The 13,386-nt window shown below is 25.7% G+C and overlaps 5 protein-coding genes across 5 annotated transcripts; 3 read left to right on the plus strand and 2 right to left on the minus strand.

Moving 5' to 3' along the window:
* Nucleotides 1-1,836: 1,836 nt before the first annotated feature.
* On the plus strand, nucleotides 1,837-4,449 carry LOC127278614 (uncharacterized). Its single transcript, XM_051300417.1, has 6 exons — nucleotides 1,837-2,734; nucleotides 2,885-3,085; nucleotides 3,155-3,321; nucleotides 3,412-3,707; nucleotides 3,846-4,123; nucleotides 4,235-4,449. Exons 1-6 carry the CDS (start codon nucleotides 2,490-2,492, stop codon nucleotides 4,407-4,409), a joined length of 1,362 nt encoding a protein of 453 aa, XP_051156374.1. The 5' UTR covers nucleotides 1,837-2,489; the 3' UTR covers nucleotides 4,410-4,449.
* A 432-nt stretch (nucleotides 4,450-4,881) lies between these two features.
* LOC127278596 (MYCBP-associated protein-like) lies at nucleotides 4,882-6,969 on the plus strand. The gene is made up of 2 exons (XM_051300399.1): nucleotides 4,882-6,077; nucleotides 6,134-6,969. Exons 1-2 carry the CDS (start codon nucleotides 4,989-4,991, stop codon nucleotides 6,923-6,925), a joined length of 1,881 nt encoding a protein of 626 aa, XP_051156356.1. The 5' UTR covers nucleotides 4,882-4,988; the 3' UTR covers nucleotides 6,926-6,969.
* A 239-nt stretch (nucleotides 6,970-7,208) lies between these two features.
* Nucleotides 7,209-9,131, minus strand: LOC127279445 (carbonic anhydrase 2-like). Its single transcript, XM_051301797.1, has 7 exons — nucleotides 8,959-9,131; nucleotides 8,735-8,869; nucleotides 8,216-8,360; nucleotides 7,940-8,045; nucleotides 7,688-7,790; nucleotides 7,476-7,612; nucleotides 7,209-7,392 (listed from the first exon to the last, which is right to left on the minus strand). The coding sequence occupies exons 1-7, from the start codon at nucleotides 8,981-8,983 to the stop codon at nucleotides 7,288-7,290; spliced, it is 756 nt and encodes a 251-aa protein (XP_051157754.1). The 5' UTR covers nucleotides 8,984-9,131; the 3' UTR covers nucleotides 7,209-7,287.
* A 14-nt stretch (nucleotides 9,132-9,145) lies between these two features.
* Nucleotides 9,146-11,037, minus strand: LOC127279436 (carbonic anhydrase 1-like). Its single transcript, XM_051301784.1, has 7 exons — nucleotides 10,898-11,037; nucleotides 10,618-10,785; nucleotides 10,388-10,526; nucleotides 10,121-10,226; nucleotides 9,614-9,716; nucleotides 9,362-9,498; nucleotides 9,146-9,292 (listed from the first exon to the last, which is right to left on the minus strand). Exons 1-7 carry the CDS (start codon nucleotides 10,914-10,916, stop codon nucleotides 9,173-9,175), a joined length of 792 nt encoding a protein of 263 aa, XP_051157741.1. The 5' UTR covers nucleotides 10,917-11,037; the 3' UTR covers nucleotides 9,146-9,172.
* Nucleotides 11,038-11,061: 24 nt separating this feature from the next.
* LOC127279416 (carbonic anhydrase 2-like) lies at nucleotides 11,062-13,323 on the plus strand. Its single transcript, XM_051301766.1, has 5 exons — nucleotides 11,062-11,255; nucleotides 11,546-11,812; nucleotides 12,252-12,508; nucleotides 12,710-12,934; nucleotides 13,090-13,323. The coding sequence occupies exons 1-5, from the start codon at nucleotides 11,198-11,200 to the stop codon at nucleotides 13,192-13,194; spliced, it is 912 nt and encodes a 303-aa protein (XP_051157723.1). The 5' UTR covers nucleotides 11,062-11,197; the 3' UTR covers nucleotides 13,195-13,323.
* The last annotated feature ends 63 nt before the right edge of the window (nucleotides 13,324-13,386 follow it).

Below are 13,386 nucleotides of genomic sequence, written 5' to 3' on the forward strand. Positions count from 1 at the left end.
CTCTTCTCTGCCCTTAACTTGGGGTTGTCAGAAAACTGATGGATCGTACTTTCAACCCCCAATAGTTATGGCAATGGATAAACGCCTCTTCCATTCCCAGCTTCTATGAAAGACATGAAAAATACCACAAAACACCTCAGCACGAGTCCCATCCTCTTCATATACTACATATATATATATATTTCTCACCTCAGAGATCGATCCCAAATAGACAATTTTCATATATATTTACGACTGAATTCACAAAGATAAACCATAAGTTTTTTTTTCATTTTACCAGACTAATATTTTCTTTACAAAATATACACTCTTTAAACTGCAACAAAAAAAAATTCAATTTCTTATACTAATAATTTTTATACTTCGTAAAAATCGATTTAATTAATTTAATAATAATTAATTTATTAAAATAACTAAAAGCACACCCTGATAAAAGCATATTTATCTCCGAAATAAATAAATAATTTATTTAAATAATAATATATTTCTTTCAATTATTTTCATTATTTATTTAAATAATTTTATAATTTATTTATTTCAAATAAATTTTATTTGGTTGAAATAAAAAATTTTACCCGTCCAAAAAAAAAAAAAATAGAAATTTAATCAGAGAATATATCTAAAAAATGAATTCTTATTTTATTTTCCTTATATATAATTTTGAAAAAGTGTAATTCTTCAATTTGGATGCTTAATGATAAAAAAGGTGGCAATTAGATTTATGTGAAGAGGGATTACCTATGTGTGGTTTATCACGCTCTAACATTCAATCGGAACAATTAATCAAACACCTGAAATAGTTGGGGATCTTCACATGAATGTTCTGGTTTAACGAAAATTATAAGCTTCTTTTCCCCTTGTATTTATAAAATATCATATGAACATCTGCTTTCTTTACTCGACCAATAAAAATTTTTCTCATATACAAACAGATCGTTAATGAGTTCTCATTTTCTAACAATAAATACCAATTTCTTCTCTTCAAATGCGATTTTACTGCGAAAAAAATAAATCACCTGTTTAATAAATAAATTAATTAATAACGGAAAAAAACCAAAAAAAGTAGATATAAATAAGTAATTAAAGTACTAATTAATCAATTATTTAGTTTATAAAAATATTTGTTATAAATAATAATTTTTATTAATAAAAAATATTTTATAGAAATATTTAAAATTTAATTAAATTATTTAAAAAACAATAAATAATGTATCAATCTTTTTTTTTTGTAAATAGTTTATAATTTTTTAAAAGAATAAACTTTTGATGGGGGAAAAATTGTTTGAGAAATTGAAAGATGCTTGAAAAATGGATGAACAATATATTTTTGTTATGTTGAGCATGATGAGTTACATCTATACAAATATAGTCTCTCTTCTTTTTTTTCATCTCTCTTTCTCTATCATACCACCATAAGCTTGAGATATTAAACAGGTGAGATAGTTCCCAAGGGAACAAAGCCCCCATTACCACATCTTAGCAGCATCCCCTGCGGTACAGAGGCTCTTTCCTAAAACATTCATAAGAGCATCGTAAGTGGTTTTTAATAAACGTATTTAATCACAGATATTGAATTACATGTAAATCATATACCTCCATAAACTAAAGAAGATAAAGAGATTAGCAATCGTCGGAAAACAAAGAGTTCAAACTACAATTTTTTTGTCACTATGAAAAACTAATATTTAGTTCCAGTAAATATTTTTTTTTTATTAAACTCTCACAATTATCCTGATTTAATGTATTTAAAAAGAAAACAAAATGAAATTTTTGGTCCATTGTATAGCTTGGATGCTGTTGGTCCAATCAAAAAGTATTCCATATAGTTTTTATAGAGCATTATTTGGGGATAAAACTTCTGATATTGAGAGTTTATTTCGAAAAATTAATATTTCGAAAATTTTTATTCATTTTGGTCCATTATAGCTCGGATGCTGTAGGTCCAATCAAAAAGTGCTCCGTACATTTTTTATAGAGCACTGTCTGGGGATAAATCTTCTGATATTGAGAGTTTATCTCGAAAAATTAAAAATTCGAAAAAATTTATTCATTTTGGTCCATTGGATGTTGTGGATCCAAATAGTTCCTCATACATTTTTTGTAGAGCACTATCTAAGGATATAACTATTCTCCTAATCTCGAGAGTTTTTCTCGAAAATTTTTGGTCCATTGTATCTCGGATGCTGTAGCTCCTATCAAAAAACACCCTCATACATTTTTTGTAAATATAAAATAGAAATATAATTTTTTTTCGCAACAAAAATTCATCCTGACAATTTTGAAATAATCTTTTCAGTAAAATTCTTGAAGTACGCGAGTCTCTGCAGTAACGCTTTGTGAGCATTGTTACTGTTAGATAATTATTTCCGTCATTTTCGTAATTTACACATTGTCGCCGTCGTAATTTTTTTTGCCACTTTAGTCTTTTTCAAGTTCTCAGTAAGTTTGGTACAATTTTTTTTTCTTATGAAAAGAAACAGAAATATAAAATGAACGTTTTTGCTATTATTTGTCAAATTTTTTGTATTTTAATATCAGTTTTATTAGCTCAAGTGTGTTATGATGATGGAAGTGAATTTTGTCTGAATGAAAATGATATTTTATCAGTCGATTTATTACCCGGATCTTTTATACTCGGACAGCCTAATGATATTGATGAAAAGAAGAAAATTTTCGACAATTTGACTGTGGATGGATCATTTAATACAGCATTTGGAGAAATGGGTTATCACAGGTATGCAAATTTCTGAAAAATTGATTGTTTCTTCAATTGTCAATTTTTTAAATTCTTATTTCAATTTTTCTTTCGTTTTTTTTTAATTGTTCAAATTATTTTTCAAATTAATTTTAAGTAAAAAGAATTTTGATTTAAAACAATTTATAGACAAAGAATGAACGAATATCTCTGCCATGGATACATAGCTGAAGAAATATTTAATGAAGTTGGACCAACACGTATAAAACGTCGTCTACAACCACCGCCAGAAAATATTATGTCAGATTTTATTAATGAAAATAATGTGACAGTTCATGATAAATTATTATCCGATGAAGGAAGTTCAAAATACAAAGATTGGCTTCAGAGGTAGGAATATATTTCCTTAACAATTTTTTGTGTTTTAATTGGATAATAATTGTTTTTTTTATTAATTAGAACAACAACACTAAACGATGTTTATCAGCATTATTCTCCACAAAGAAGAATGAAAGTTAAAACTTCAGTTCGACCTGAAGATGATTTTCAAGATTATGATGGAGAAGTTACTAGTTATGGGGTACCAATGCCAGTACCTCCTGAAAAAAGCAAAAATCATTACGCTGGTATATTTTTTACTATGTTTTTCTTTTTTTCTCTGTTTTTTTTTTAATAATTTTGCCATATTAAGACAAATTTTTAAATTTTCATATAAGGTCCACTGATACCAGCTTCTTCTGCTCATCATGTAAATTATGGTCCACCTCCGGTACATTATGCTCCACCAAGTTATGGACCATCATCCCATGGACCATCGGGTCACGGTTTCTCGCCCTCTGTACACGAGGAACATTATTATTTTCCCACAAATCATCATGAAGACAGTCATCATGTTCATCACAGTAAAAAAGGAGGTGAACTTTCAGTAAAGGATTTTTTCGAAATTGCCCTCACTGCTCTGGCATTTTTGGCATTTGGTTTGTTTATTATTCATCTGCTGATGAGTATCGCGGTAAATATTTTTCAATTATTTTATTATTCGATTCGAATTCAATTTTTTTTTTCAATTAGGTAATTTCTTATTGGTTTCAAACTAATAATAATAAATATTATTTTTATTAAACCTTTAATTAAAAATTTGATATTTAAGAATGCAGTTACCTCAACAACAACAACGGCATCGAGCCTTTTTGCCGATTTACCTTTGAGCAATTCACGTGCAAAGAGAAGTGCATTCAATTCATTACCATTGTCTTATTCGGGAAATTCGGAATTGAATGAATTATCACATCGTGTATTGCGTTCAATTGAAGCTGCAATGATTGCTCAAAATGATTTTGGAAATTGCCTTCGAAGAGTTCTTTGCGAGGACAATAGTTATGCAAAACATACCGAAGGGGGTCAAAGAATTTGGATACCTGTTTGGAGGTAAGAGATCAAATAAAATTAAAAAATTGAAAAACATTAATTAAAATTTGAATAAATGATAAGGACAATTTCTACCAGTAAAAATGATCAATTGGAAATCTTTTTTAACAGTTTAGGAATGAGTTGGGTCTCTGGTAGAATTCTGAATAAATCACCGTGGTCGGCAATGTTGAATTCTGTAAAAGCCTCTGTTCTTGGTATAGGTAATGCCGACTGTATTTCACTTTATCCAGCCTGCAATCTCGAAAGAGAAAGAATCAAAAGGCGCAGAAGACGAAGAAAATAAAAAATTTTTTTTTTTTTGATATATAATAATTTACATGAAAATAATAAAGACCCTTAGAATAATAAAAAAATATAATTAAAAAAATAAAACAAAAATTTATGATTATAATAATTAAAATATAAAAGGTTTTTAAAAGTTCAAATAAATTTTCAAAACATTTTGATAAAGTATTGTTAGGTATTTGTCAGATTAGTTTAAAACCTTTGACAAATTTCTTTTCATTATAAACTAATTAAGTTAAAAATGAGCTTAAGAGCTTATGTTCTGCCTGTACTTGTCAGTTACAGCTTCATGAGTGAAATATAATTATTAATTGCGCTACAAAATTGCAATTAATGACAGTCATTTCACTAAAATATAATTATTATAGCATTTTTTTGCAACCTAAATCATACAATTTTTTCAATAACAAAATAAATGGTTTTCAAATGTTTCAATTACAATATTACAAATTAATGTGTTTCCAATTTCACTCATCTAACCTAGTTATAAAATTATTATGTAAAAAAGAGGTTAATAAATAGAAAAAAAATTTATTCCTTGTCGTATATTGAATTCAGAAATTTAATTTTCAAAAATATGGATTACGCGAGAAAATTAGGAAATCCAAAACCATCATCACCTTTAAGAAAACAGTCAAAAATTACCACAAATTACAAACACCCGACAACATTCACAGAATCTGTAATTGAAGATAAAAAATTGACTAACTGGAAAAAATGGTTAAATATAAGAAAAAAAGATCAGGAGAATTATAAAAAAATTTTAAAACGAAATGAAAATAAACTTCTTCTAAATTCTGGCGATAATTATAGATCTCGACTTGAAACTCGAGAATTAATGGAAATTGCCTCGAATCCAGATTATTTTACAAAAAACGATATTGATCTCAATTTTTGGATAACACCAGAAATTCTTTCCAATCATGGAAATCCTCATTTACCCTGTGTCGAGGTACCTTCGAATAGAAAATTAAAATCAATTGATAAATTTGTCTATGTCGCAACGCCAGATTTAATTTTAGAGGAAAAAGGTTTAGCGAAATCAAATGAATTGAAAAAATCGATAAAACATGAATTGAATTTACCAAAAATGGAAAAATTATTTATTCAAGGAAAACATTTAGCAGGGAAAAATATCATCAGAAAAGTGCCTATAATAACAATAACAACTGCCGAAGAAACTGAGAGAGAAACTAATGAATGGTCTATTAATCACGATGCAATGATTGCAGCTTTGAGAATTGAAAATGAGGAAATTGTGAGAAGATTAAATCCAAGATTTGATGAATCAAAAGAAAATTATAATCGAACCTATAATTGGGATATTAAATTCAGTTCCAAGATTAACGAAATTTTAGAGAAACAAATTTTTTTCGAAAACAAAGGAAATATAAAAATATCTTATAACTGGAGACCAATTTTTTATAATTCTATCAACTTTCCACAAGGGGGAAAAAAAGTTAGTCCTTTCTTTTTTAATAAAAATCGTGGTATTATTTTGCCTGGACAAATTTTAAACTTTTCCATTTGGTTTAAAGCCGGAAATACGGGAGTAAAAACTGAAAATTGGAAATTTGTGACTGATCCCATTTTGTGTCGTGAAGATATTACTTTTCGTTTTTGGGGATGTTGTACTGAGGAAATTATTTCCAAAACCAAAGTTGAAGTAATTATTTATTTTCTTGTACAAAAGACATATTAAAAAAAAAAAATTATTTTCAGGAAATTGAGAATTATCTCAACAATCGTATCAGAGACTCGGCAATTAAAGAAATTCTCGAGGAAATAGTAAACGATTCACTAATATTTCAACCGGCAGAACCTCCTTATGAAGATCTTTTTCTCGAATGTGATATATTCACCGCCAAAAATCCATCATATTTTTATAATTCAATTCTAATAAAAGAATTCCATGAGATTTACAATAAAATTTTTTCAAACTCAACAAGTCACGAGTGGAATCTCTCTATTATCGATTTACGAAATATCATTCTCGAAATTGAAGATTCAGAATTTCGTCAAAAAATATTATCACATTTTGTCAGTGTTTGCAAAGCAGCTTCAGAACCTATTGTTTTTAGTTCAACAAAAGATGAAAAATATGGGAAAATTTATAATTTATTGTGCTCATTTTTCAATAAATTTGAAATCGAAAGTGAAACTATTATTAAGAATGTTTGCTTTCAATGTAAAATGGATTCTGAATTAGCAATTGAAAATGTATCATCGCAATCTAGGTCAAATAGTCTCTCGTGGAATTCCACGGGAAAATTGACACCACAGTTGAAAATGAAGCCAAAGAAAAAACTTCAGAGGGAAAGTTCAAATCATTCTATGAATGATAAAGAGATGGACAAAGTAATAATAAAAAAATGGATTATTTTGAAATCTAGTGATATTATTTTGTATGAGGAAATATTTTATCTGAGGATTTATGAAATACTGAAAGAGACAATCAGTAAAGCGTGTGCTATTATTGATTCCTTTGTGAGACTGAATGAACCAGAAAACTAGATAAAAGTTGCTATTAGAAAGAGAGAGAAGAGATTTAAAATAAATGTTTTTTTTCCGCAGGCTAGACAAGTTTTATTATCTTTTTAAAGTGTATTTTTTTAAAAAGTATTCTTTGAAAGTATTTTTTTATTTAAAAATATTCTAATTTTTAAAAATAATTGTTTCACTGATTTCTGAAATTAATTATTAGAAAAAAATTATAAATAATCATTTCAAAATAAAATTTTGTTTAGAAATGTTTATTTCTAAATATAATTATAGGTTTTTTTATGGAGATTTTTATATTTTACTTAGCAATTTAAATGATAAAAAAAATAATAAAAATAATAAAATAAAATAAAATAATTACTCCAAATCATCTATTAACAGCTAAGAAAAACTCGTCTTCCTCGTAAATTTTGAACTTTTCTTGTATTATCCTTTATTTTTTCATTCTTATCATTTTTTAGTTTACGAAATTCGTCGATCTAAAATATAAGAGAAAATTTATAAAATAAAATTTTAAATCGTTAAAGATTTAAACATTTTTTTCTCGTTCAATTAATTTTACCTGTGAGGCAGAAATCATTATAGTTTTTGGACTTATGATCCATGTAACACATTCGTTATAAGGATAAGTTGTCAATGATCCTCGATAAGTGTAATAACTGGGAGCAGTCAAACAACTTTTTATCCAGTAAAGACAATCTATTCAGAAAACGAAAACAAAAAAAAGATTTTTTAAATATTTTTATTCATCTATAAATATGTCTTAAAACTTACTAGCTGGAATTTCAGTTATTATTTCGGGTTCGTGAATGTATTTCAAATTATCTGTGATTCCTTCTAATTGAAAATTACTCCAGAAACTATTTTTATCAGTTGCCTAAATCGTTTTATTGAAATGTTTTAAATAAAATATTTTAAAAAATAAATTTATTTTTAAAAATATATTTACAATGGATGAAAACAAATTTATTGTAAATTTTGAAATTGTTATTCTTTCTTTGGGAGAAAAGAATACGATATGTTTACCAGAAATAGGAATGCGAGAACACAAATTCCATCTTTGTGATTCAAGCATTCAGCAAATGTCATATATTTTCTGTTCCAGTGAACTGCATGGGCTTCCATGGAAAACCTGAAGAAAAAAGATAAAATTGTAATAAAAATGTTTATTTCATTGTTCGATCAAGTATTTTTCGAAAAAAAATTGCTACATAATAAGAATTTTACAATAGATATATTTTACGTATCTATAAATATTTAAATTTAAAAAAATTGCAATTGAAAATTTATGAAAATTTTTACCAGGTATCATTGATTGTGTGTTCGGAACCACGACAATTATTTTCCCCCCAATGAAAATGAACATTTTCAAATTCATAAACATCATCTAATAGAGGTCCTCCCTTAATAGTTGAGGGGATTCTATCGCCAGTTAATGTTATCTTAACTATATTTATCGTAGAATAATTTAATAAATATAATTTAATAAATTTAATATAAAAAGAAAATTTGCACTATAAAAAATTTTGTTCTAAAATTAAGAATACATTTTTAGCGCCTTGTGGAATATATTAATTTTTTTAAATTAAAATTTATTTTAATTAAATATAATTATTTTTAAAGTTATTTATAAAATATTTTGAATTAAAGAATATTTTCACTTTAAGTACCTATATTGATGTATTTTTAATTTAAGAAAATATTTTGTTGCTAAAGTATGTCAAGTATAAATTTATCATCAATTTGTTAAATATATCTGTATTGATTTGTAAAAATTTTTCTTTAATTAACAATTTTTAATACATTTTTCAAAATTCGAACCTGTTTCTCCATTATTAACCATACAAGCATAACCATCATTTAACCAGTGTCCTGTCAAAATTAATTGTGGAAATTTAGTAGAAACAACTGATTTGTCATCAATGTCAATAGGTGATTGGCCTGATTTGTGAAAACCTTGAAGTTAAAATTTTTAGAAAATTTACAGTACTTACTAATTATATTTAATTAGGTTAATTTTGAACAATTATATACAATTCGATTACCAATACGACACTCTTCACACGCCATCAATTTGTTAATTTAATTTTCCAGTAAATAAACTATTATAATATTTTTCACCAAAAAAATAAATTTTGACAAATTTTGCCAAAAAAACAAATGAATTTTACAAACCCCAGATAAATTTTATTTTAATTTGTATAAAAATTCTTTTCTCTCTTCATTTGTAATTAAAATTTGTTTGTAAAATTAATAAAATCAACTGAAAGCAATTTCATTTGCATAAAAAATTTGTCTACCACGTATAGGTTGTTGTGTTCTATAATTATTTAAAATTGGTTTATAATTTTTATCGCGTATTCTTCTAAACTTTTCCATCTATTTCAATAGAAACAAAAAATAAAATTATTACACTTTTTTTTTGTAAAATTTTATTAAAACTTATACCTGATTTGATGAAATTTTACAAGGTCTTGGAATTACAATCCAAGTGACACATTGGCTGTAAGGAAAACTTGTTAATGATCCTTCGTATGTGTAATAACCTGGATGATAAAAGCAATTTGTCATCCATTTCAAAGAATCTGAACGATAAAGAAAAAGTTTTTTTAGTGATTAATGGAACTTAAATTGTATTAAATTTAGAAAGCTTTTTCTACGGAAATTGTGCAAAAAAAAAAAAACTTTTATATTGCGAACCTGGTGAAATATTTACAGATTTTCCAACGTTATTGATACTCGATAAAGAGTTAGTAATATTTTTAAATTCTGGATTATCTGCTATTCCATCGCAACCTGATACCTGAAAAATTTATTCAAAATTGGTTGAGTAGATTTATACTTATTTAGGACGTATATTCTATATCTCAAGCCATTTTCACCGCATATATTCCCACAAGAATTTTATTCCTGTTTTTACAAATTTACAAACAATTTAGAAATTAATTATATGAAATTATATAAAATAATTTTTAATATTTGTAAATGATTTAAAAATTTTATTTCTATTATTTAATTTCTAAAAAAAAATGTTATTTTTATAAAATTCACGATATTCTCTATATTAAACAATTTTATAAATAAATAAATTTCCTACTTTAGAAAAGGAAAGCATTTCAAAGTTTTCCATACGCGATTCTCTTTGGCTGCAGTGAAATAGTTTTATATATGGTATATAGAATATATGTCCCATACATCAAAGCTTACCAGGAAAAGGTATGAAATGATAGCTATTCCATCAGAATTTTCATAACACTTTTCTAAAGTTTCATATCGAGGATTCCAGTGAATAGCTTGAGCTTCCATCGAGTACCTTTAAAAAAAAAATTTTTTTTTTAAATAAATTTAATTAAATTAGACAATATATTTATAAGAAAAATTCCCTTTGTTATTTCGAATAATATGAATTAAATTCTAAATTTCAAAAATTTTGTATGTAATATAATTGAATTAATTTAGTTAATTTGTAATTACCATGTATTATCTATAGAATGTTCTGCACCATAAGAATTATTTTCACCCCAACGAAATTGTAAATACAAAAATTCATAATAATCATTCAATGGGCCTCCACTAATCATTGGAACTGTTCTATCATGTAGTTCCACTTGCACTAAAAATTTTTATTTTTAATAATTTTTTTTTTATTTTAATAATTCATTTCTTATTTTAAATTTAATTCTAAATTATTTTTTTTTTAATACCAGTTTCTCCCGTATTTTTGATAATTGCCGTCCCTTCATTTTTCCAATGTCCACTTAAAAGTAAGGGCGGAAATTTTCGTTGCCAAACATTGACACAATTTAAATCAATTGGCGATTGTCTCCATTTAGGATAACCAGATGAAGATGTTGAAATAATTACAGAATTACCTAATTATTATAAATCGAAATATTAAAAATAAAAGTAGCACAAAAATTCTCATACAATCACAAAATGTTTACATATAAAAAAATAATTAAAGACACATTCTATATGACCTACTTTTTAAAGTGTGACTCATATTTAATAATTTATACTTTTTTTTATTATTTTTTTCATTAAATTACATAAAAATTTTGTAACAAAAAATATAATTGATAAAAAAAGGTTAGAAGAAATATATTATTACTCTCCACGTGATTTTCGAATGTTATTTGTCTGACAACTTGAGGTTATAGATTCATAATAATACAAAAAAAACTGTTTTAATGAAATGCAAAATTATAAATTATCAGGTGATAAATTTGTCATTCAATATTTGCTACGACACAAAATATTTTATTTCCCATTGAAAAATTCAAAATGATAAATCCTTCTTTACCGGAATTTCTCGTTGGAGTAGGAATATTTCTTCTCTTTGGTGAGTGAACTTTAATTAATAAAAATGAAAATATTAAAAAGGAAATTTTATCAAAAAAAATTTTATATGCATTTTTTTTTATTATCCCTTTTAGTGAATTTTATTTTTTATTGCAATTTTAATGAAAATGAAATGTTAAAAAAGTGAAATAATAAAAAAATGAAAATTTAAAGACAAATTGAAAATAAAAAATTTATAAGAATATAAAATATATAAAATTAATTCAATATTTATATAAATAAATAAAATATTAAAACAAAAAGGAATCATATATGTGAATTTCTTCACAGTTTTGCTATTATCAGAGATCGTCGACGGTGCTGATATGTTTTCATTTGAAAGTTGCGGATATTCGACCTCATTTTCTTTTGGCTATGACAGCGAAAATGGACCACATAAATGGAAATTGTTATTTCCTGAATGCAATGGCTGTAACCAATCTCCCATCAATATCGTAACACGTCTTGCTGCCGTTTTACAATCATCTGAACCTTTAAAATGGAGTGGCTATCGTTCACAGCCTACATCTATGCTGTTGGAAAACGATGGAAATTCCGGTAAAATACAGTTTATATAAATTGATTCCCTTTGTTGAGAATCGTCAATCCACTTCAAATTGAAATCCAATTCCTATATGTGTGAACGTGTATACCATATATCGTCAATAAGAGTACTTTCATTTCAATTGAAACAATTCTGATTTCTATATTATTAATTCATTATACGATTCACTCCAATAAATAGTAGACATTATTTTAAAAATTCATTTTTTTTTTAATTTGTAATAAATATTAGATATTGTCGTTTTTTCAATTATCTCAGTTGATACTGTTATCATCTATTATTTATATATAGAATAGTATCTTCATCATAGATAATTAAAAATTAAATTGAGACAATATTTGGATTTTAGTTAACTTTTTTATTTTATAAAGAGAATAAAGAATTTATTTACTTTAGTAAACAAAGTAAAAATAAGAATATTAAAATTTTCAGTGAATGTAACCGGTGTTTGGTCAGGCGGAGCGTTACCAAATGTAACGAAAGGTCCTTTAAATGATACGTACAATTTTCATTCGATGATTTTTCATTGGGGACCATCGAATGATGAGGGAAGTGAGCACACTTTAGATTATGTAAAATTTCCAATGGAACTTCAAATGGTCCATGTGAAAAAATGTTATACTTCCCCTCAGGATCGATCCTTGCTCCATACTAAAGATGCTGTTGCAATAATTTCCTATTTTTTACAGGTATATATTTAATTGTTTTTTTCGATTATTTGCTTAATAACAATTATTTAATTTTTTCATTTTATTTGAAAAAAAAAATTGTAAATTCAAATTTTATTTATTGTTATTATTTTATTGTACTGGAAAAAATTTATTTGAATCAACTAATTTTTTTTTCGGTGTATTATTGTTATCATTTTCATCTCTGTTTTTAATTCTCAGATAACAAATGACGACAATCCTTACTTAGATCATATAGTAACAAATCTTTGGCGAATTTCAAAAGCTGGGACAAAAGTTTCTATACCACCTTTTCCATTGGAATGGCTTTACCCACCCTTTGAATGTTCTTATTATAGTTACAATGGTTCACTTACCCAACCTCCCTGCACTGAAATGGTCACTTGGATCATTCAACCAGAACCTATTGCTATCTCTTCATTTCAAGTAAAAAAAAAAATGAATTATAATCCTTTTTCATTAAAGTTACATTTTTTTTATTACATTTGTGTTTCTTTTTATTTTTCACTGTATATAAAAAGTAAATACTCCCATTTTTTGATTTTGTCTTTTTAAAAATAATTTTAAATTGTTATATACAGGTGGCACAATTTCGAAAAATACGCTCCTCTAAAGGTAATCCGGTGTTATTAAATACAAGACCTGTTCAAAAATTAAATGACCGTGAAGTATATTTTTATGATTAATTTATTGTCTTAAAGAAAATTTAATTTTTAACCAACAAATTGTTTATAAAACTTCCATTATTTTGTAAACAAATATAAAATTATAAAATTTTATTAAATACTAAAAATAAAAAACTTAATATTCTTCTATTTCAAAAATTTTGTTATCTGACAAAAAACATTGTAAAGTTTAAAAAAAAAATTTAAATATAT

The sequence above is a fragment of the Leptopilina boulardi genome, unplaced genomic scaffold (genome assembly GCF_019393585.1).
Source record: "Leptopilina boulardi isolate dan_hultmark-lab unplaced genomic scaffold, ZJU_Lbou_2.1 LbouV2_112, whole genome shotgun sequence".
NCBI lineage: Eukaryota > Metazoa > Arthropoda > Insecta > Hymenoptera > Figitidae > Leptopilina > Leptopilina boulardi.

Coding starts and splice junctions, on each gene's coding strand:
- LOC127278614 (XM_051300417.1), top strand. CDS start 2,490: ATGAACGTTTTTGCTATTATTTGTCAAATTTTTTGTATTTTAATATCA. Junction 2,735..2,884: donor GGAGAAATGGGTTATCACAG/GTATGCAAATTT, acceptor AACAATTTATAG/ACAAAGAATGAACGAATATC. Junction 3,708..3,845: donor ATCTGCTGATGAGTATCGCG/GTAAATATTTTT, acceptor TTGATATTTAAG/AATGCAGTTACCTCAACAAC.
- LOC127278596 (XM_051300399.1), top strand. CDS start 4,989: ATGGATTACGCGAGAAAATTAGGAAATCCAAAACCATCATCACCTTTA. Junction 6,078..6,133: donor TTTCCAAAACCAAAGTTGAA/GTAATTATTTAT, acceptor AATTATTTTCAG/GAAATTGAGAATTATCTCAA.
- LOC127279445 (XM_051301797.1), bottom strand. CDS start 8,983: ATGGCGTGTGAAGAGTGTCGTATTG. Junction 8,046..8,215: donor CACACAATCAATGATACCTG/GTAAAAATTTTC, acceptor TTTTTTCTTCAG/GTTTTCCATGGAAGCCCATG. Junction 7,791..7,939: donor TTCTCGCATTCCTATTTCTG/GTAAACATATCG, acceptor AAAACGATTTAG/GCAACTGATAAAAATAGTTT.
- LOC127279436 (XM_051301784.1), bottom strand. Junction 9,499..9,613: donor ATCTGTAAATATTTCACCAG/GTTCGCAATATA, acceptor TTTATCGTTCAG/ATTCTTTGAAATGGATGACA. Junction 9,293..9,361: donor GTAAAATTTCATCAAATCAG/GTATAAGTTTTA, acceptor CTATTGAAATAG/ATGGAAAAGTTTAGAAGAAT.
- LOC127279416 (XM_051301766.1), top strand. CDS start 11,198: ATGATAAATCCTTCTTTACCGGAATTTCTCGTTGGAGTAGGAATATTT. Junction 12,509..12,709: donor TAATTTCCTATTTTTTACAG/GTATATATTTAA, acceptor TTTAATTCTCAG/ATAACAAATGACGACAATCC. Junction 12,935..13,089: donor TTGCTATCTCTTCATTTCAA/GTAAAAAAAAAA, acceptor TGTTATATACAG/GTGGCACAATTTCGAAAAAT.